The 23,638-nt window shown below is 37.8% G+C and overlaps 1 protein-coding gene and 1 non-coding gene across 2 annotated transcripts; both read left to right on the top strand.

The window, feature by feature from the left end:
* Window positions 1-1,704: 1,704 nt before the first annotated feature.
* Window positions 1,705-1,917, top strand: LOC150065507 (small nucleolar RNA U3). Its single transcript, XR_016535028.1, has one exon. It is a non-coding gene; the product is annotated as a small nucleolar RNA U3 (small nucleolar RNA).
* A 5,663-nt stretch (window positions 1,918-7,580) lies between these two features.
* On the top strand, window positions 7,581-22,182 carry Eqtn (equatorin). The gene is made up of 8 exons (XM_090329118.1): window positions 7,581-7,726; window positions 8,374-8,622; window positions 11,775-11,861; window positions 13,507-13,581; window positions 14,344-14,388; window positions 15,806-15,865; window positions 17,911-18,064; window positions 21,776-22,182. Exons 1-8 carry the CDS (start codon window positions 7,651-7,653, stop codon window positions 22,038-22,040), a joined length of 1,011 nt encoding a protein of 336 aa, XP_090185244.1. The 5' UTR covers window positions 7,581-7,650; the 3' UTR covers window positions 22,041-22,182.
* Window positions 22,183-23,638: the final 1,456 nt, after the last annotated feature.

Here is a 23,638-nt window from a genome sequence, read left to right as displayed (position 1 = left end):
TGTTAGTTTTCAGACATAGCTTAGTATTCATTTAGGAGAATAAAATACTGGAACTTATTTGTTTAAAAAAAAGGCAAAAAATCCCCCCCAAAACATATATATTCATATATTCATTTTGTGTATGGCTGTTTTTATAGCACACTTAGAATCGTTATATAATACTTATAAATGATTCCACTAACAGCCTTTGTTGCCAATAGTAATAGTAAAATATCATGATAAAGGCTATTTTATTTGGTAAAATAAATTGAGGTGACAAGATAATTTCTAGACACAAGATCAATGAGAAATGAGGCTTCTGGCATCCCATAGAAATAAACATGTTTATCTGCTTCTCAGCTATAATCTATTGTGTATGCTGAGGTGTGACACTCTGGGCTGAATTTGGCCTGCAGGCATGTTTTGTTGACTCCACACAGTGTTAACTTTTAAAATATTTTTTTGTTGGTTGTTATTTTTAAACCTTGAAATTTGAGACTAGGCACTGTGGCTTACCCCTGTAATTCTAGCTACTCAGGAGGCTGAGACTTGGAGGATGGCAGTTCAAAGCCCACTCAGACAGGAAAATCCACAGGACTCTATAAAAATGCCCCACTAGAGATATAGTTTTATTAGTAGAGTGCCAGCTGTGAGCAAGATAACCAAGTAAGACTTTAAGTACCAGAAACAAAGTAATAATGATTCATAATAAAAACTAATATTAATTCATAATTTTGACAGATTAAAAATTGGGAATTTTGGCCTTTTGGGCAATTGAGGTGATGTTAGGATATTTAAAATTCAAAACTGGAGGAACTAGATGTGATTTTCTTTGGAAAATGAGACTGAGGTGTGAACGGATAAAGGTACTGTTCTGTTGTATTATTTGACAATTGTAGCTGCCAAACACATGTTTCACCTTAAGAAAATAAAACAAAAGTTACTTTTTAAAAAAAAGAAAAGAAAAAGAAAGTCATACTTGGCAGTACTAAGCCTTTTGTTCTTACAGAGCAGAAATTGTCTAAGAAGGGGTTGAACCATGGAAAAAGCACATAATCTCTTCAATTGACCACAGTCCCCACCACTTTCTACCACCTCCCAGCTCTGTAGTTCGTTCTCAGGTACCATTTGCCTTCTTCCACTGGATTGCTTCACTCATTTACATTTCTTGCGTGTCCTATGAAAGTATTTCAAGTTACAACCCGTGATACATCAGCTTGAGAAAAGCCACAAGGAAAACAATCATACTAACTTTCAATTTTATCTGAATTATTTTTCTAACAGGCAGCCTTGTATTGTGCTGATTCATAGAAAACAGTCTTAGTCATCAGTAACTTCAAACTAGATACCTTGATCCCTTCAGCCAAACAAGAAAATTGGATAACCCCATTCATTTGCAGAGATTAAGGTGATTAGTAAATCTGTCCACTGTTTTAATTATTCTAAGTTCTTACCACTCAATTTCACTTCCAAGTAAACTTACTCGTGACATTGACCAAAAGGATAAATAAATACCATAGAGAAGCAATGGTAGAGTTATCATTTTTATCTGGTGTTGTTTCTCTTTCAGTATGAAGTAGATTTTTAGCAGACTATTCTAATTTTAGCTTAAAAAAAAACAAAAACCTTCAGTTTCAATGTAACGATCATCATTTAATTGCTTTTCATGATGATAAAAATCAAACGAAAATATCCTAGTATTTACTAGATTAAAAACTAAGTGAGAGGACTATACTTTCAGGGATCATTTCTGTAGTATGTTACTAGAGAAACTCCACTGATTGTCTAAAGTACCCGAAACCACAAGAAGGATGTAGTGTCCTCTCCTGAGCGTGAAGCTGGCATTTGGTGTTGCTTTAAGGCATCTGCCACTTGCCCTTGATGATCATTCTTCTTCTCCTTCATGGGAAGAAAGAGGAAGAGGACAGTATGAGTGGCTTCCTTCATTACTCATTACTACTTTGAGTAGTTTTCTCATTTGTAGTCTCCCTGTTCTATCTCCCACTCCTTCCTTGTTTTTTTTATTGTTTTTTTATTGTAATTAGTAAAAGGGTTACATGATATTTGCCAGATAGAAGGTGCATTAATTCACATACATTGATAACCTTTCACATGTCTTGATACCCGTTTCCCTCCCCCCCCACCCCCCCCACCCGTCTTGGTTTTCCCCCCTTCCCTATCAAATTTCAAATATCCAAATACAAATAAATTCAATATATCAGATAACAAAGTGAGATACTATACCAATATGAGATAACCAAGGGACAGCAAAGGAGATGAGAGACAACATAGTACATTAAGGACAACAATCATTCATTATATGGCTTTTGTTTAAAATCTAATTATTCTTTCACCAGTAATGTTGGCTAGATTTTTCCTACAGGGAACATAGATATAATTTTTAAAATGCAAGAAAATCTAAGTGAGGAAGTTAAGTTCAAACTGAAATTTGATTTTGTTTATAACTATATTACTGAATGCTAGATTTAATATCTAGCAGAGGATATGATAAATTTCTTCATACACTATCCATCTCTTCATACATTATCAAATCTGCAAAGAATAACACTAAATGATTTGCTGAAACATGGGGCGTAGAGGAAAACAGGTAACCATCTAAGCCTGTTCAGTGGTAAATAGTGGGCTAACTGTCCCTATCTGTTGGGAGCCAGAGTGGAATCAAACTGTACCTTGACTTGCATCAGACGATGGCTATATTGTCTTATTGCTTTCTGGCCCTATTCTATGTAAATGACCTGAGAATTACCATATGAATGTAACACCTGGAGGTTCCCTGGGAGAGGAGGAGGGAAGAAGGGGGAGGGGAAAATAAACACGGCAGTCTAGTCAGTCTTTGCCTGGACTGCGGACATCCCGGACCTAGTGTGTCTGTCTCTCTTCTTTTTCTTCCTAGTCCTTGTCCCCTATTTCAGGAACCCCAATCTGCGAACCCTGGTTTGCTGCCGGTTGGCCCCGGCACCTATCGACTGTGCCTGTGTCTCAATGATGGATATATTTGACATTGCTAGGGAAAAACAAACTGATACCTGGCTGGTATTCATGAGAGGGAGAAGCCTTTAAGAAAGTTATAGATTCTAATATCTCTCCCCCCCCCCTCTCTCTCTCTCTGTCTCTCTCTTTCTTTTTCTGTCAGTTGTGGGGCTTGAACCCTGGGCCTGAGCGCAGCGCTGTTCCTTGATCCACAGTGCCACTTCCAGTTTTCTAGTGGTTAATTGGAGATAAGAGACTCATGGATTTCAGTGCCCAGGCTGGCTTTGAACCAAGATCTTCTCAGATTTCAGCCTCCTGAGTAGCTAGGATTACAGACATGAAGTCTGTCTCTAACAGGAGATGAATCACAGATACACTTGGTACACGTGTGTGCCTAAAGACAAAACCTTGGTAAAGGTGCATAGGACTTTGAGTCAGGATAAAGTCTAATGAGAAAATGCCACACTGGATGCAAAATAAGGAACTGGGTTGCTCAACCGTGCCTGTGGATGAGAAATTTTCTGTCTTGGAGACTAAGCATGTTCTTTTTTTCCCCTTCACTTAGACTAAAAGCCTGGGTAGTAGCTCCTCTCCCTTTTCTCCCCAGTCTCCAGTCCCTCCTGCCTCCTTACTGACCTCAGATACCATATGTCTAACTTCGCCCTTTTGTATCTTCTCAGATGTCGCCTTGTGAGACCTCTGCTGAGCCCATTTGCTCAACAGAACTCACCACTCCCCTTTCTCTGCTCAAATTTCCCATAGCAGGGGAGAGCCATTGGAGGCCATCTTGGAATGTGTTTGCCTGTGGATGAATGTTAGGCTTTAATCCACCCAGAAACATATCACCTCAGCATTACAGTAGATCTTAAGATGGGAGGAATATCGGTACCACTTTCCAATATGTTAGTTGCAAGCTAGGGTTTAATATTCTAACTCAGAAAAGAAAAAAAAATTGATTGAGAATCCAGAGAGCATTCTAAATTCATAACAGTCCTTGAAGAGAGAGAAATTACATTCCATTCAGGAGAGATTCTTATGTCCGACTCCTTTTGTAACAGTAACCTCCTGTTCATCACTTTTACAATAAGTAAATAGATAAATAAACATAAATGATTCTGTATTATATGGTAACTTTCAATTAGCTGGCACAGTTAAAGAAAAGTTCTGTTCCCTGACCACTTTGTTGAACCAGATTTTGTTATTCCTGAATCTGCCATTATCACATATGATGTGATTTATTGTTTGTTTTTGTCTATATGGTTCTGTTTCCTTGAACTTTATTACATATTCTACTTATATTGACCTACTTAATAAGGTACTAATGACATGGTCTACCTCTCAAAAAACTGAAATATGAAATGAAATATATATATATATTTATATACATATATGTTTCTTAACAGAAAGGTTTCTACTATGCTGAATAATAAATTCTATTACATTTAATCATAGATTATCTACAATAGAAGGGCAAACTCCAAACTATATCTTCTAAAAAGAACACACTTAATTTTTGTTTCCATATCTCCCATATGAACCAAAGGTTTCTCTCTACGGTATTTTTCCTCTCTAATATTAGTTTGCTAGGGCTAATATACAAAAATATCCCTACTGTTTATCTTAGCCACACAAATGTACTACCTCACAGTTTGGGAGGGTGGATGCCTCACTTAAGTATTTCAGGATTGATTCCTTCTGAAGGCTGCAAAGGAGGACTAATTCCATTTTCATAGTGGCTTACTGGCATGTGTTCCTGCTACAGCTCCTTCCTGAATCTTCACATAGCTTTCTTTGTCCAAATCACCGTGTGTGTGTGTGTGTGTGTGTGTGTGTGTGTGTGTGTGTGTACTAAGGGTCCATTGTACTTCACTATGCCCTTATTTTAACTAACTATATAACTATAACAACTCCATCTCCAAACATGACCACATTTTTAAAGACTAGCACTAGAGGTTTAGTATATGTCTTGTATTGACCTAAAATTCAACCCATGCTACTGCTGGTGCACTCTAGAAAGAATACTGATAATGAGACAGGAAGATTTGAACCAAATTTAATTTTGTTTAATCTAGTGTTTTGTTAAAAATCTACCAGGTTCAATTGCTTATGAAGAGCATTCATCATGTACAATTCTTTTTGAAAAGTAGCTTTCCAAAGCCAGGTGCTGGTGGCTTATACCCATAATCCTAGCTGTTCAAGAGGCTAAGATCTGAGGCTAGGGATTTGAACACAGCCCAGGAACAAAAGTCCATGGACAGTTTTTTTTTTAATTGGCAAATTCTTCCATGTTATTTTTTTATATATATTTTTATTGTAATTAATAGAAGGGCGACATTCTATTCGCCTGTTAGAAGGTGTATTACTTCACAAACATTGCTACCCTTTCTCATGTTTCCATCCCCATTTCCCTCCCCTCACTCCCTCCCCTCATCTTGTTTCCCCCCTTTCCTATCCTATTTCAGATAAACAGTCCTTGGACTTTTTTTTTCTAATTAACTACAATAATAATAATGAGGAGGAAGAGGAGGAGGAGGAGAAGGAAAGAAGGAAGGAAGGAGGGAAGAAAGGAAGGAAGGAAAGAAGGAAGGAAGAAAAGGCAGGCAGGCAGGCAAGCTGTGGCTCAAGCTCTAGAGCACCAACATTTGAGCAAAAAACTATCTAGGCCCTGAGTTCCGGACTGGTTCAGAAGAAGCTCTCCTGTAAGAGACTTGGTGGAGAGATAAAGAGGAGGAGACAGAGAAAAGGAAAAAGGAGGAGGGAAAGGAAAAAGAAGTAGGAAGAAGAAAAAAGGAGGAATGAAACAACAAAGAAAATTCTATGTGCATCATAGAACGCTAAGTTGAATTTGCCACTTATTATAGTTACTAGTGATCTGCTCACTACATTCCATACATTGTGCAGATTTGGGGCAAAGAGTACTAAATCTGTTTCTCTATGCACCTATCTCCTTCTTACCACAAGTACCACCAGTGATTTCATCAGATGCCACCCTTACCCATGGCCACATTCTGTCATTTCAGCATGGCCGCAATACATGACCCAAATCTGTGTTGTGGCTTGCAGCAATACAGGACACAGTTGATTCAGGTTTCTCTCCTTTTCTGCATTGTACTTGGTTAGGAGAGATACCCAAAGGAAAGACTACATGGAGCCCACCAGCTCTCATTTGCATTTTCCCCCAACTCCTAGCTTTCACATAAGGATAATCTCAAGGGTCCAAATGGAAACTGATGTTGCATGAGGGAACACTTCTGTTAGACTAAGGCTTTGACCCTGAGCCCAGAAACTCATCGAAATTGACCAGGCATGGAAAATTCTAGGGAATGAAGAGACAAAAAAAAAAAAAGAATAAGTATAACCTGCAGCGACATGATAATGAGCTATGAAATATGGGACCAGTAGATGCGCTGGCATGTCTTGAAGAAATGTCTTGCGAAGAAGATGAGTATTGATCTACAAGGTTGGTTTTTTTTTGGAGGGGGGCGCAGTTATTTTTGGTGTTGTTTGTCAGTCCTAGAGCTTGACCTCAGGGCCTAAGCAATGTCCTTGGACTTTCTCAAGGCTATTGCTCTACCACTTGAGCCACAGCATCACTTACAGCTTTTTCTTTGTTTGTTGGTACTGAGGAATTGAATGCAGGGCTTCATGCAACTAGGCAAGCACACTACCACTAGGTCATGCTCCTGGCCTATATTACAATTTTTTAAACATAAAAGTCCATTTTCAAATAACCAAATACAAATATATCTGATATATCAGATAACAAAGTGAGATACTGTAACAATATGAGATAACCAAGGGACAGCAAAAGAGATGAGAGATAACATAGTACATTAGGGACAAGAATCATTCATTATATGGCTTTTGTTTCTATATCCTAGAGGTCCTTTCATTTAGCGTCATACTATATGGCCTTATGTATCAAGGTTTTGCTCTATTTGAAATTGGATAGGGAAGGGGGGAAAACAAGAAGAGGGGTGGGGGTGGGGGGGAGGGAAATGGGGACCAAGACATGTGAAAGGGTATCAATATATGTGAATTAATGCACCTTCTATCTGGCAAATATCATATAACCCTTCTATTAATTACAATAAAAATATATTTTTAAAAGTCCATTTTCATTTTTACTGCCAACATAATAAAAGATTCTTTAAAATACGTGAGCCAAGACATAATATTCTTTCATGAAAATGTATTTTTTGGCCAGATGTGGTGGCTCACACTTGTAATCCTAGCTACTCAGGAAGCCGAGATCTGAAGATCGTGGTTCAAAGCCAGCCCAGGCACTAAAGAACCAGAGACTCATGTCCAATTACCCACCAGAAAACCGGAAGTGGCACTGTGGCTCAAATGGTAGGGTAATAGTTCTGAGCTAAAGAACTCAGGGACAGAGCTCAGGCCCAGAGTTCAAGCCCCATGGCCGACAAAAACAAAAATGTATTTCTTTACTTCCAAGGAAAATCTCATAATGGTTTATTTAGTATCTGAAAACCATTATAGTACCAAAGAGGAAATCATATTGAGGAAGTCACAAAGCCCTGGGAGGTTTCCCTAGCATTCCACTTCCCACAAGAAGTGACATCATAATGTGTTCCTCTCATGATCTACTGGACCACCGGAAGGAAGACCTGAGGACACATTGCATTACTGTATTACTGGATAAGTCACATTGATTTCCAAATGATTTTTATATTGTTTATTTTTTTATCTGGGTTTTTCCTTCCAGAGATTAGCAATTTGAAGACCCAGACAGAAGGTAAGCACTCTGCAGAAATAGTACATACAGAAGATGGCCCTAATTATCAAAAATTGGTATGGGCACATTTTCTACAAAATGATTGATTGCATATTGTTGCCTGGGCACTGATGAAACATGCCAGTAATCCTACCTACTCTGGGGGCTGAGATCTATAGATTGTGGTTGGAAGCCAGCCTGGGCAGGAAAGTCTACAAGACTCATCAGTTAATGTGGAACTGTGGCCCAAATGTTAGAGTGTTAGTTTTGAGCATTAAAAAGCTCAGGGATAGCACCCAATGTGTTTCAAGCCCCAGGACTGAGAAAGAAAAGAAAAGAAACAAAAAATGGAAGGAAGGAAGGAAGGAAGGAAGGAAGGAAGGAAGGAAGGAAGGAAGGAAGGAAGGAAGGAAGGAAGGGAGGGAGGGAGGGAGGGAGGGAAGGAGGAAGGAAGGGAAGGAAGGAGGGAGAGAAGGAAGGAGAAAGAAAGGAAATAAAAAGAAGGGAGGGAGGAAAAAAGGAAGAGATAAAAGAGGAAGAAAGTATGTTGTTGGAAATACAGTATCCATTTAGATTTTAAACCCCAGCCTCAAACTGGGAGAAAAGTTCAAAGAGAAAAGGTAGTAAAGGTATTATTTCTGATGCTTGGTGTGTCCTGATTTTTGAAGAGTTACCTGAGGCAGTGTCTTCGGAGGACTATCCATATTACAAAGATGATTACAGTCTTGATCATCCGACTACTGATTCTCCTGTACACGATTCTACTGTACACGATTCTACTCTACACCATTCTCGTGTACATGAAGATGAAGGCCACATGGATAATAATAACGTAATTCACAAGCAAGAACACACCTATTCAGAGCCCACTCCTGCGAACCCTAAAACTGGCAATTATTACAAAGATATCAAACAATGTAAGTGTTTCAGGTTAACAGCAATATGTCAAAATATGGATCAAAGAAAAAGCTGATGGTACTGGTTGGATTGATCTCAATTGCCTTTTATCCACTGCCATAACCATTTTATTTCCTTTTAAAATTATAATTCACTTTATCAACTTAGTGTGTGAAAAGAAATCCGTTTCTATAACTTTTTTCATGGGATGTTTATAAGTTTAACAAGGTTTCCTTAGGAACTATTTCTAACTACTATAGTTCATCATCGTATTGTGATTATTAACACTGGTAAAAGATGGCCTGCTGTGAGTGAGTTACCCAAAAAAAAATTGGGGGTGTTATTTTTGTTAGTTTTCAGTAGTTCTGGGGTTTGAAAGCAGAGCTTATATTACTTTCTTGTAATTATTTTCTTATACCTTATAAATTCTCACGTGTATTATATATGCTTTACAGCACACACAGTATTTTTTTTACTTTCTTCTTTTTTTTTTCTTTTGCGAGTCATGGGCTTGAACTTAGGGCCTAAGCACTCACTGTCCATGGGCTTTCTCAAAGCTAGCACTTTACTCCTGGAGCCACAGCACCACTTCTGGCTTTTTCTTTGTATGTGACACCAAGGAATTGAACCCAGGGCAAGCACTCTACCCCTCTCCAGCCTTCTTTTATCTTTTTGTAAAATGATCTGCTACTGTTGATTAGCCCTGAGGGATAAGCAACATAGAGAGCTCTTGTTCAAGTATGTTGTTCTTGTGGCAAAACTAAGGCTAGCAATTTGGGCTTTTGTAAGAGATATTTGGAAAAATAAATGAAATCTTCCCATACCTTCCCTTTGGGTTTCAGAGGCTGAAAATGTAAATGTATGTTTCTTTAGTTGTGAGGTGGCTAGAACAAAAGCCTGCCTGCTCTTTTTGTAAAAATTTAACTTCTTTATGTATTTGTTTCTGGTACTGGAGTTTGAACTCAGTGTCTAGCACTTGTTAGGCAAGCCTTCTACAAAGAAGGCCAGAGAAACCATTTGATTTCTTGTCACCTATCTATCCATGATAATTTTGTATAGTCCATGAATGATTTTATAAATACCTAAATGGTTCTTGAAACAAAACAAAATTTTCCCACCCCTGGCCACACATCCAGCCCTATTTGCTTATGGTTGTTCCTACGACAGTGTCTCATCTTCTGCCCAGGGCATCCCAATTTCTTATTTTGCTTATTTCCCATCTATGGTAGAATCACAAGTCTATGATACTACATCAAGCTTATTGATTGAGATGGGGGTCTAACTTGCTTGGGCTGTCCTAAAATCATGATCCTCTTGCTCTCCACTTCTCTGTACCTGGAGTGACATGTGTGAACCAACATGCCTGGCTTAAAAAACACACAATCAGTTTCCTAAGGCTTTTGCAACCAACTAGCTCCAATTAGGTGGCTTAAAACACCAGAAATTATTTTTCCCTTTACTTACCTATTCATCCTCTTTTCTCATTTTTATTACTTCATAATTTTGTTCACCTGCAAGGGCTTTCTGTATCTAGTAGATTAATCTTTAATACTTTTTAATACTGTGATTAACAGTGTTAGAGATTTTCTCCTATGCTGTTTCTTATATTTAAACCAGTTCAAGTATCTTTAACCCTATGAACATTTTCAAGGTTTATAAAACCAGTTCTCTTGATTAATTTCTTCTGTTGATTAATTGATTTATACCATGCTTAGACAAGGCTTATCCAATCCAAAATACTAAAATATTTTCCTAACATTTCGTAACAGCCTATTTTTGTCTCAGGTTATAGATCTTATTCTGGTGTTTGACTACATAAGTAAGGAAATGAGTACAGTCCTTCTCAAACATTGTTACCCCCTATTTCCTTTTTTCCCACTGCCCCTCCATGCCCCTAGCCCCCCCACAAGTTGTAAAGTTCATCTCCAACATAGTATACACTTTCTTAATTCACAGCACATTAAATCACAGGCTGTAATTTCCTTTAGTGTTATTTTTCCTTAAAAATATCACAGGAAGGGCCAGAAATTTAGCCCAGTGTAGTGCTTGCTTAGCATGCACGAAGACCTGGGTTTGATTCCTCAGTACCATATATACATTGAAAAAAAGCCAGAAGTGATCCTGTGGCTCAAGTGGTAGAGCACTACTAGCCTTGGGGAAAAGCCCAAAGACAATACTCAGACCCTGAATTCAAGCCCAGGACTGGAATATATATATATATATATATATATATATATATAATCACAGAAAGAGCCAGGCTCAGAGGCTCACGCCTGTAATCCTAGCTACTCAGGAATCTGAGATCTGAGGATCAAGATTCAAAGCCAACCTGGGCACAAAAGGAACTGAGACTCCCATCTCCAATTAACCTCTAGAAAATGGGAAGTGGGGCTTGGCTCAAGAGTAGGGCGGTAGTCTTAAGCTGAAGAGCTCAGGGACAGCACCTAGCCAAGTAAGCCCCATGACTCACAAAAACAACAACAACAAAAATCTATTACAGGAATTCCTTAAAAATAATAAGACATTAGCAGCAACTTTTTGTTGGTATGTGTTGGGAGAAATGAATGCGTATGTCAAGATCAAACATACGCACATTCGTGTGTGCATAAAATTTGTCATTCCATGAGAATTTGATGGAAGAGGCAGACGTGTGTTTACGCTTAGTTTGCCAGTTCCACTCAATTTGTTTCACCCTTTGGTTAGGTGAATATATTCACTAATTTTACATTACAGCCAATCCAACAGATGGCGCTGCAGAATGAGGTTCTTCATGTATACATATAAATGTGAGTTCGTGTATGGGAACACTTTGTCATTGAGCTCAAGTATTGTATGGTCTAATGAGGGTCTGTGGCATGCATAACGCCAATCCAATATCTGCAAGCTGCGTGTTTAAATGTGCTTTGGTGTCTTCCAAACTTGTACATTCTTCCATGAATTTCCTCAATAAGAGCTCCTTGTATTTCACTTCAGGTTGACCTTTTCAACCTGAATTTTTAATTCACCTTTGACTCACTTTCTTATGTTGTGGATGAAGCATTACTAATATTTATAAGTCTGTTTATAAACTAGTCAGTTAATACACATATGCTTTAGTCAGACAATGGGAAAATTGGATGATCAAGAAATAACTTAGCCAGTTGGCAGCTGATGCCTTTTGACTTGTTTTCAGATGTGTTCACCACAAAAAATGCAAACGGCACTGAGTCTGAAATATCCGTGAGGGCAACCACTGATTTGAGAGTCGCTCTGAAGAACTGTAAGTACCGAAAGGATTTGAAACAGCACTGGAGGGCGTTGGTTAGGAAGGAAGTCTTAGTTCCCAAACAGCTCTAGTAGATGTAATGATTTGGGAATCTGGTTGAGCTCTTGGTTAGCTCCTAGGTACTGTCCCCAAATCCCACCCTTTGGTATCCCATTGATTGCACTGGTCATTTTAGAAGTCGGGAAGTCTACATATTGCCTTCCTTTTCTTCCTCCCCCCCCCCTCTTTCTTTCTTTCTTTTTGTGCTTGTATTGGGGCTTGAACTCAGGGCTTTTTGTCCTCACTTGGCTTTTTCACTCAAGGCTGATGCTCTAGGACTTTTAGCCAAACCTCCATTTCTGCTTTCTTGACGATTGAGATACATGTTTCTTGGATTTCTCTACCAAGCCAGCTTTGAAATTTGATCCTCAATCTCAGCCTCCTGAGTAGCTAGGTCTACAGGCATAAGCCACCAGTGCTTAGCTTAAGTGTTTTATTATATGCTTTCTTCTTTGCATGGGAAGAAAAATTAAAGAATATAATTTAGCACTCTAGAAAATTATTCATCTTTCTCCAACTCTGTTTTTGCACATTTCTGTGTTTTGCCTTCTAAATCCTTAAACAGACAAGAAAGAATATTTTGAGGGATAGGACAAGCTAGACTCATGAATGCCTAATTATTGATTTCTGCCAGTCCTGGGGCTTGAACTCAGGGCCTGAGCGCTGTCCTTGGGCTTTTTCAAGGCTAGAGCTCTACCACTTGAGCCACAGCACCATACAGCTTTTTCTATGTATGTAGTCCGAGGATTCCAACCCGGGTCTTCATGCATGCACCAAGTGCATAGTGGTAGAAGCAAGCACTCTACCACTAGACTAAACTCCCAGCCCCACGAATGCCCAATTATTAATAAAAATACTTAGCAATAATAAAATACTATTAACCATTCCAAACCCTGAGATAGCTACATCACCAGGGCAAATATTAATTTGATATTTGGGGATATATTGGGATCGTGCTATATTCAGCAATCAACATCTTGAGTAGTGTCGGACAAGATATAAGCAGATCAGGCACCTTCAATTACTTTAGGATATGAGAACTACATGAAGAGATTCTAGTCTCTAATACGTATTCCCACAAGTCAAGCCCTGCCCCCTGACATTCATCAAAGACAGACGAACATGATATATGGACAGCAGCACGTTCTAAATTAGGCCCACAGTGCCTTGCTTCATGTTCCAACATCCTCACATCCAAAACATTGTTTCTTAATTTACAAGGGCACGCATGCCATTTTCATGTCCCCCTAACCAGTGACCAACTGGTCCGTGCTGAAAGCCTCATTTTCACCTGTGCAGTGAACCTGGAAAGCCAACCATGTCAGCCAATAGGCCACTCTTCCCCCTGAAGGAAGGAAGCTTATGGCCACAAGTTCTCCACTCTTCTTCTCTTTCCATAAACCATAGGCATAGTCCAAGTTGTACAACCCATGACCCCCCCCCACACACATACAATCATCTTCTTCAATCTCTTCTTTCCCTGTCTTATTTTGAGAAAATGTCAATGCCTTTCTCTTTCACTTCTGTATAAAAATAGGCCTAATCACAGACATGTAGTCAATATTTTTATATGTTGATAATATTTGGTATCTTTTCCTAGACAATGTCCTCAATACAACATCATCATCTCAAGAAACTACAAGCGAAGAACCTATTGAACCTGAGACAATACCAAGTATTAACGTTCCTACACTGTAATAATATCTGGAGCATATCATTATGTGACTTACAAGCTTAAGTTTCACTGCCTTGAATATTACATAAAGGAAGTAGCATGCAGAAAGAATTTATACTGCTAAAATTTAAACTTACTATAAACCATTTGAAATGGTGAATATTAATAGTCAGTTCTCAGATGCACCTGATGAGATGGGTAGGAATGGAGCCCTTAGAAATTTTATTTATTTTAATAAAACGTATTGCTATGTATATCCCTAGAAAACACATCTTTTAAATATATTGTATTTGTATAAATATGAGCAAACGTTTACACAAAAAATACAAATGTTTTACTTCTACTGTTTATATTTCTGTTTTATTCTTTACTATAGGTGCAATATTGTGAACTAGAGTCTATAGACATTGAAGTTTACTTTGTACTGTGTAGGATGTATAAGTATATGTCTATACAACTATAAATACATTGAGTATATGTTTATATAACTTATTTTGATAATAATGTAAAAAGTTTAATGTGTTTGAGGAATAAATATTTCTGGTGACAATGATGAATGTTTCCTAATATTATTTGGGACAGGGGGTGGCTACAAAATTAATCACCATTTTAGTCTCCTGCCAAGGATATAATGCCTTAAAAATATTTGTGAGGTCATAACAACCCATGATGCTCACGTCTAAGATCTTCAATGAATGTTTTAATTGAAGATAAGAGATTCTTACCTGTCATTGCTGTTGTTGTCTTTTTTTTTCTAAACAGGAACCACCCCAAATGTGCCTGCATTTTGGTCAATGTTAGCTAAAGGTAAATTCATACAGATAGGTTAGCTGGGGGAATTTTTTGGTTTTCCACAATCTTACTTTAGAATGCTAAAATTGATATCTAAATACTTGTAATATTAAGCATCAGTATCACTTTTTGCTGTCATATGCAATAGAAAATGCAATGGGAAAGGAAAAGGTGACACTGATGAAGATGCATTGTATTCATACATCGATAATATTGAATTTAAAGCCCTTTATACAAGTACTTAGAAATAATGTTAATTTTTTAAAAAGAAAATTCAGTACTGACTTGAGGTGATAAAGTCACACTGTTTCTGATTCACTTTCCACAAAAACGGTCTTATCTCCTCTGATGGTTAAAATCTAGAGAAGACATTGTCATTGACATTTACTCCTATTGGGAGTTAAAGTGGCTGAATACTCTCTAGACCCTGTAATCATCTTCTTGTTTTATAGCTTCTATTTCTAAAAAAGACAAATAAACTTTGAAAATAATTCAGTTTAGTTGATCCTCACAATGATAAAGTAAGCTTCTTGCCCAGTATATTCCATCTTTGTATTCGGAACATTGTGCATGTAAACATATAAAAATGAATGTACAAATGCAAAGGCATGTAAAACCATGTGTGTGTAAAATTAGTGTGTATGTCACAAGTATTATATAGGCACTCATGTATACTGTAATGAGCATATATACTAAGGTACACATATACATTTGTTACTTACATACACAGAGGTATAGATTCCATGTGGATATTACATATATATGCAATATAGATGCAAAATATATGTCATACTTAGTCAATCCTCATTATCTGATATTCTATATTTGCCATTCTGTATGACCCCTAAATCAATTCTTGAAGCATCTTCAAGGCCTTTTGTCAACATTGTAGCTTATTATATCACAGCTTCAAATATTTTATTTTTTTTTCTATTTTTTTTTGCCAGTCCTGGGCTTGAGCTCAGGGCCTGAGCACTGTCCTTGGACTTTCTCAAGGCTAGAGCTCTACCACTTGAGCCTCAGCACCACTTCCAGCTTTTTTCTATATGTGGTTCCGAGGAATTGAACCCGGGTCTTCATGCATGCTAGCCAAGCACTTTAACCACTAGGCCAAACTCCCGGCCCAGCTTCAAATATTTTAATAGCCTAATAAATGCAATCAGCCATATCTGTGAGCTAGCTTTCCACGGTAGTGTTAAACTGATAGTTCATATCTAAACACAAGAGGGCTGGAATGTGTCTTGTGTGGCAAACACATGTTAAATTTTGTTTAGATACTAGTTATAGCAAGCCTCTACAACATATCTCTATAATACTCTATAATATACTCTACAACATATCTCCCATGAATAATATTATGCACACACATTTATATGCATACAATAGTCCTATCCAGTGTTGTTTACCAAACACAACTTTATTGTCTTAACAGCTATAAATGGGACAACGGTGAGCATGGATGATAAAGATCAGTTATTTCAACCAATTCCAAGTAAGAACAAAATACTTTTAACTAAGACTTAAGACTTTTATGTAAGACATTCATAAACACTGTAGCCCTCATAAAGTGAAGTGTGTGGAGGGGATGAGGATGCTAATATCAGAAATGAGAGGATGTGTCAGGAGGGTTTTCAAGTCATCCTTTTGGCATTTTGGTACCATTTTCCTCTTTTGTGGTGTCTATTCCTGAAACTGATGAGATAAACAAGGGAATGGGTGGGTGAATAATCTATACAGTGTACTATTTTTCCTTAAAAAGTTTTTTAATGTTTAGTGGAGTTTCAAGTTGAAAGAAAAAATTAGCAAGAAAGCACATAGTTCCTAAATCCCATCTCTTCTTCATTTCCCTTGCTACTTACATCTTCATTATTGTGGCACTTTCACTGAAATTTCTGACCCAGTATAGACACATTGTTATGAACTAGGGTCCATAGACATTAGGGCTCCCTTTGTACTGTGCAGTTCTATAGGGTTCATTTGTTTGGTTTTGGTGCTAGTCCTGGGCTTGAACCCAGAGCCTGGACACTGTCCATGAACTTTTTTATTTTTACCAGTCCTGGGACTTGAGGTCAGGGCCCGAGCCCTGTCCTTGGGCTTTCTCAAGGCTAGAGCTCTACCACTTGAGCCATACCATCACTTCTGCTTTTTTTTAATGCAAGTGGTACCAAGGAATTGAGCTCAGTCCTTCCTCCATGCTAGGTGAGCACTCTACCACTAGACCATACTCCAAAACCTGTCCATGAACTGTTATGCTCAAGGCTAGCACTCTACTTGAGCCACCGCTCCACTTCCAGTTTGTTTGTATGTTTAATTGGAGATAGGATTTATGGATTTTCCAGCCCAGTCTAGTTTCTGATCCTCATATCTCAGCCTTTGGAGTAACTAGGATTACAAATGTGAGCCACCAGTGTCTGGCCCTAAGCTTTCGACAGAAGCATAATCACATACCTCTCACCACAACATATCTAATAGGTTCACTATACTGAGTCCCATCTGCCTCCATCAATCCATCTTTGCATTGTTCTCTCCCCTGCCTTTTGCAGATGGTCAGGTGGTCTTTTTTACTATGCTCATTTTTATTTGTTACTTAACAGCATGTATTCAAGATTACTCATGTCTTTTTTGGTGACTTGGCTACTCATTTCTTGCTGCCATTGACATTCCTTTGTATGAATGTGTTCCTGTTTATTAGCTTTGCCAAGGATACCTTCCTTGCTTCCAATAGTCGACTATCATAAATAAAGCATTTACACACATTTGTGTATAATTTTGTCCGCAACAGTTTAGGTAAACACCTGGGAATGTAATGACGGCATTGTATGGTAAGGCTTTAGCTTTGTAAGAAGTTACCAAAATTGTCTTCAGGAGATGAATGTAATGCTTTGCGTTCTCATCAGTAATGAGTAAAAATTAATTTTTCCAAATACCGTTTTCATTAACCGCTTAATTATAGTTATAAAAACTCATTTGATGGAGAAACAGCATGAAAAGACCAATGACTTATTTCTCCCTAAACTCCTGTATAAATAAATGATTGGAAAAAGGATTAGGCACTGGTGGCTTATGCCTGAAATCCTAGCCACTCAAGAGGCTGAGAGCTGAGAATTGCAGTTCAAAGCCAGATCAGGCACATAAGTCCCTGAGACTGAAAAAAAGCTGGAAGTGGTGGAATAGAGATCAACTTGAGCAAATAGAAGTTCAGGAACAGCACCCAGAATTCAAGCCCCAGGATTGGCAGAGAGAGAGGGGAAGGGAAGGAGGGGGAGATGGAAAGAAGGGAAGGAAGGAAAGAAAAAGGGGGAGAGGGGGGGAGGGAGGGAGTTAAGTGGGGAGGAAAGGAGGGAAATATATCTATATATGTAAGGTGATATATGTATGACATGATTACACGGAATGTTACTAAGGAGAGTTCCTCCATCCCCATTGTAGGGGCGTATGAACTCTGAGGATTCTCTGCCCTTGCCTGCCATCCTCATGCCTTTAGGAGGGACCCATGTCTGCTTACCCAACCTTCCATTTGCATTTTTTTTCTTTCAGGCTCTGATTTGAATTCTACAAGTGGAGACAAATTATCAGAGCTAGAGGAAATCAAGGTCAAATTGATGCTGGGGATCACGTTGATGACTCTCATCCTTTTAGTGCCTCTCTTGATATTCTGCTTTGCCACACTGTGCAGACTAAGGCAGCTGAGGTAAGCTAGCCGATCTCTGGGGCCTTTATAATTGGTGACATCAAGATCTCCCCTGGCTTTAGCACATTCCTAGCAAAACATGACCCCTCCTTAATCATTGATCCATAAGGTACATCATTTTCATTCCATTACTTGAATTTAATCTCAATATTTAAAGTAATTTAAATATAGAATTAATCATCATAAATTGGAATGGACTAGAGAATCAACATTCTTTTTTTTCTTTTGTTTGCTTTTTTCTTTTCTTCTCTTTCTTTAAAATTTTTTTATTGTCAGTGTAATGTATAGAGGGGTTACAGTTGCATTCACCAGATAGTAGGTGTATTACTTCTGACACATTGATATTCCTCATGTTTTTGTCCCCATTTACCTCCCCCCCACCTCCCTAATCATCTTGTTTATCCCCCTTCCTTTTCTTATTTCAAATAAACAAATAAATGTATACACAATGTAACAGGTAACAAAGTCAGATACAATAACAGTATGAAATTAACCAAAGAGCAAAAAAGAGAAATAACATAGTACATTAAGAACAACAATCACACAAGGTAAAGCTCTTGTTTCCAAATCCTAGAGATCCTTTTAATTAATTTCATCATATATGACCTTATATATTTAGGTTTTGAGCTACTGTAATCCTCTGCTAGAAGAGTCCTAGGTGTGTACTAATTATTACAAATGAGGGAAACCATTGAGCTTATGTTCCTTTGGGTCTGGCTTACTTCACTTAATATAATTTTTTCCAAGTCCTTCCATTTTCTTATGAATGGGGTGATGTCATTCTTTCTGATGGTAGCATAGAATTCCATTGTGTATAAATACCACATCTTAATCGAGTCATCTACTGAGGGGCATCTGGGTTGGTACCATATCTTTGCTATGGTAAATAGTGCTGTAATGAACATCATTGTGCTAGTGGCTTTAGTATGTCCTTGTTTCTGGACATTTGGGTAAATGTCAAGGAGTGGAATTGCTGGATAATAGGGGAGCTCTAGATTTAGCATTTTGAGGAACCTCCATACTATTTTCAAGAGTGGTTGAATGAGTTTATGCTCTCACCACAGTATAGTAGCAATCTCTCCTGGCCACATCCCCACCAGCATCTGTTGCTATTAGACTTCTTGATAATGACCATTCTAACTGGAGTGAGATGAAATCTCAAAGTTATTTTGATTTGCATTTCTTTTATGGCCAGAGATGTCAAGCATTTTTTCATGTGTCTATAGGCTATTCTTATTTCCTCTTCAGAGAAGTCTCTCTTAAAGTCTTTAGCCCATCTTTTAATGGGGTGGTTGCTTCTTAGAAGATTTGTTTTGCAGAGATTAATTTTTTTAGCTATATCTTAGCTGTATTTTTTAGATATATTTCAGATATGAGGCCCTTGTCTGTTGTATGGTTAGTGAAGATCTTCTCCCACTCTGTGGGCTTTCTATTTAACTTCCTAGTCATGTCCTTTGTCATACAGAAGCTCTACAGTTTAATGCAGTCCCATTTGTCCAAACTTTCTTTAATTCGTTGTATTTCTGGGTCATTTTTAAGAAAGTTGCAATCTGTGCCAAGGAGACCTAGTGTATCTTCTATTCCTTCTTGTAAAGTTTTCAGGGTGTCTGCTTTTACCTTAAGGTCTTTGATCCATTTGGAATTAATCCTGGTGCAGGGTGACAAAGAAAGATCCAACTTTAATTTTCTGCAGGTGCTTAATCAATTCTACCAGCACCACTTGTTGAAGAGGCTGTCTTTCTTCCATTCTATATTTTTGGCTCCCTTATCAAATATTAGGTGGCCATAGGTCTGCAGGTTTATTTCTGGGTCTTCAGTTCCATTTCATTTGTCCTCAGACCTGTTCTTGTGCCAGTACGAAGCTGTTTTGGTTACTATATCTCTGTAATGGACTCTAATGTTTGGAATTGATATTCCCCCAGTGCTGTTCTTTTTGCTAAGAATTGTTTTTGCTACATTGGGTCTTTTATTATTCCATATGAAATTTTGAATTGTTTCTTCTATTTCCTTAAAGAATGACCTTGGGATATTGATGAGTATTGCATTGAATTGATAGCCCTTGGCAGGATTGTCATTTTCACGATGTTAATTCTTCCGATCCAGGAGCATGGGAGGTTTTTCCACTTCCTCGGTTCTGCTTTAATTTCCTTTTTCAGGGTTTTAAAGTTTTCATCATAAAGGTCCTTTACATTCTTAGTTAATTCCTAAGTACTTTATATTGTTTGAGGCTCGTGCAAAAGGAGTTGCTTTCCTAATTGCTCTTCCGCTCCTCTCATTGTTGGCATACAGGAAAGCAGTTGATTTTTGAGGGTTAATTTTATACCCTGCTACATTGCCAAAGTTTTAAATCACCTGAAGCAACTTGGGACTGGAGTCTATAGGGTTCTTTAAATGCAGAATCGTGTCATCTACAGAGAGGGAAAGTTTCACTTCCTCTTTCCTTATTTGGATCCACTTTATACTTGCTTCTTGTCTTATTGCTCTGGCTACGAATTCTAATACTATATTAAAGTGGAGAGAGTGGGCATCCTTGTCTTGTTTCTGATTTTAGAGGAAATGGCTTTAGCTTTTCGCCATAATGCTAGCTGTGGGTTTGTCATACTCAGCCTTTTTATACTGAGGAATGTTCCTTGGATTCCTAGTTTCTCCAGAGCTTTTGGCATGAAGGGGTGTTGGATCTTGTCAAATGCTTTTTCTGCGTCTATTGAGATAATCATGTGATTCTTGTCCTTGCTCCAGTTGATGTGATGAATTATATTGACTTGCGTGTGTTGAACTAGCTTGGTCTCTAGACTTGGAGCAATACTATATTCTTGTTGGGTGGCTCATGCTATACAGGAAGTTAACTACACAGGAAGCTGAATATTGTGGTTCGAAGCCAGCACAGTCAGAAAAGTCCATGAAACTTTTCTCCATTTAACCAGCAAAAAGCCAGAAGTGTTGGTATAGGTGGAGTTGTAGAACACAACAGCCTGAAGTGGAAAAGCTAAGGGAGAACATCCCTGAGTTCAAATCTCAGTAGTAAAACAACTGCACCACACACACACACACACACACACACACACACACACACACCACACACACACACACAAACTGTACTCTTCTATAGCACATGTGCTTGGACTCTATCATTTTTCATTTGTGCTAGCCTTCCCTGAGACCTTCAAAAAGCACTAGACCATTCTTGCCACATAGGCATCTTGAGGCCCATCCATTTATTCTTTTCTATGGAGATACTAAATTTAACCCAAACCTGAGTGAGAAGGTTGTTTATTAACATTTTAATAAAAAGTGTAGCAGCTTGCTTTCAAATGTCCTTGTGGAACTGCCTAATGTTCATTATTAGCAGTAAGTCATTTGTTTTGGTTCTGGCATTTTTGTTGGATAATATATGTCATTGAAACCCTGAGCCTGAATATTTAGTCCTCTTCACACAACTTCATTTTACATGTTGCACATCTTAGTTAAAGCAATCTTTACTATGTTAGTAAGTTGGTTTCTGAATTTTAGTCCTGAGAGTTAGAACATGATGCATTCACATCAAGTATTAAATATAATACATTTATAATGAAAAAATATTTACATAACACGCTGAAGCTAATACATTGGGAAGAATGTGTTTATGTTTTATGTTTCAGGTTTTGTCATTGCTTTTCTAGGCTGTTACAGAGTACTGCAAAAAACAATTCTTGATCTACTTTTTTTTTCCAGTAAGAAAAAGGAAGAGAGTCATTACTCCATCAACCCAGAGCTAGCCACGATGTCCTATTTCCATCCATCCCAAGGGGTATCTGATACGTCTTTTTCTAAGAGTGCAGACAGCAGCACATTTTGGGGAGGCACCACTTCCTCAGATATGAAAAAATCAGGCACATTGTCAAAATCTCGCACAGTTATGGATACTTCCACAGGCTCCGATGAATTAAATGAGGAATTAGAATTACTTAACAGTGAGGGAGCCAATACTGATGAATAGACAATTATAATTCTCTTTTTTGGGGGGTCGTAAAAAAGATCTTTGTGTCTTCTGACAAAGTTATGATTTTGAAATTGATGAGCCATTCATGTTTCCTGCTGTCTTTTGAGAAGAACATATTCAATAAAACTCATCTCTATTATTATTAGTTATAAGGATCATTTTAAAGAAAAAAATGTACAATATTGAAAGGGATAGAAAAGGTATTCAATATGAACAATTCTGCAAAGCAGCTTGGCATGGCTGGGAATAGAGGTGAGTAGCACAATGCTTACCTACCATGCCCCTGATCTTAAGTTAATACCCGGCACCCACACACACACTCAAATCTGAACTGAATGCACATGCATGTGATTTTTAAAGCTATTCATACTATGGTAGTTTGCTTTATGGTAGTTTGTGGTAGCTTTTTGTTTCTTTTTCTTTTCTTTCTGCCAGTCCTTGAACTCAGGGTCTGGGCCCTGTCCTTGAGCTTTCTCAAGGATAGTGCTCTACCACTTGAGCCACAACATCACTTCTGTTTTTTTTTCTTCTGTATATATGATTCCGAGGAATCAAACCCAGGCTTCATGCATACTAGGCAAGCACTCTACCACCAGGGCATACTCCTGGCCCCAGTAATTTAGTTTTAAATTAATATTTTTCTGGGAGTATTTTGAGGATTTAAAAGATAATTACCACAATATATTCTTGGAAAAATAAGAATAGGTTGTGTTTTATTTTCTAAATAATTATGTTGTCAGCAGAAAACTGGTGGTCAGCAGAAAACTGACCAGTGGTAGAAACTGATAGAACTATTTCAAAGTCATGGAACTGATCTCAGTGTGCGTGTGTGTGTGTGTGTGTGTGTGTGTGTGTGTGTGTGTGTGTGCATGTTTTCAATGTATTCAAACTTGGTAACTTAATTCCATGCAACTTTTCAAGAAATGTAACACATTTGCTTTACTATGCTAAAATCATACATATAAACATATATATCATATATATAAATGCTATGCAAAAGATCATATATATACATGTATATACTTATATATAAATATGTATGTATATACCCATTTAGTTTGAAGATAGCAAGATATATATTTTATGTAAAACAGAATTACACACACTGCCTAATTTGTTGTAATATATTTTAATCCTGGAAGTGGAGCTGTGGCTCAAGGGATAGGGCAGTAGCCTTTAAGCTGAAGAGCGCAGGGACAGTACCCATCAAGCCCCACAACCAGAAAAAAAAAAAGGCTTGCAGAACTTGTCATGGCAGGCTTTAAGTTAGTTTTGTGTACTTATCACCCACTAAGGGAACAAGGGGGTAAGTCAGCAAATCGATTCCTACTTGCAAGCCTTTTTGAAGTGTTTGTCCTGAGGATTGTAACTACCATTTTTTAGCAACTAATTTTAGATTAATAGTCTTAATCTCAATCATATGTAGAAGTTTTGTCCCAATATACCTCCATTCCTTTTCGTCTCCTTTTAAAACCATTATTGGTGCACAAATTACATCTTTATACATTATAAGTCCATTAAGATAATCTTATAACTTTACATCATAATTTATATTAAATGCATGATAATTTACCATACAGAACCTATACTATAAA

The sequence above is a fragment of the Megascapheus bottae genome, chromosome 3 (assembly GCF_031878675.1).
Source record: "Megascapheus bottae isolate mThoBot1 chromosome 3, mThoBot2.hap1, whole genome shotgun sequence".
NCBI classification, from domain to species: Eukaryota; Metazoa; Chordata; class Mammalia; order Rodentia; family Geomyidae; genus Megascapheus; species Megascapheus bottae.
This window is presented reverse-complemented; position numbering and strand designations above follow the sequence as displayed.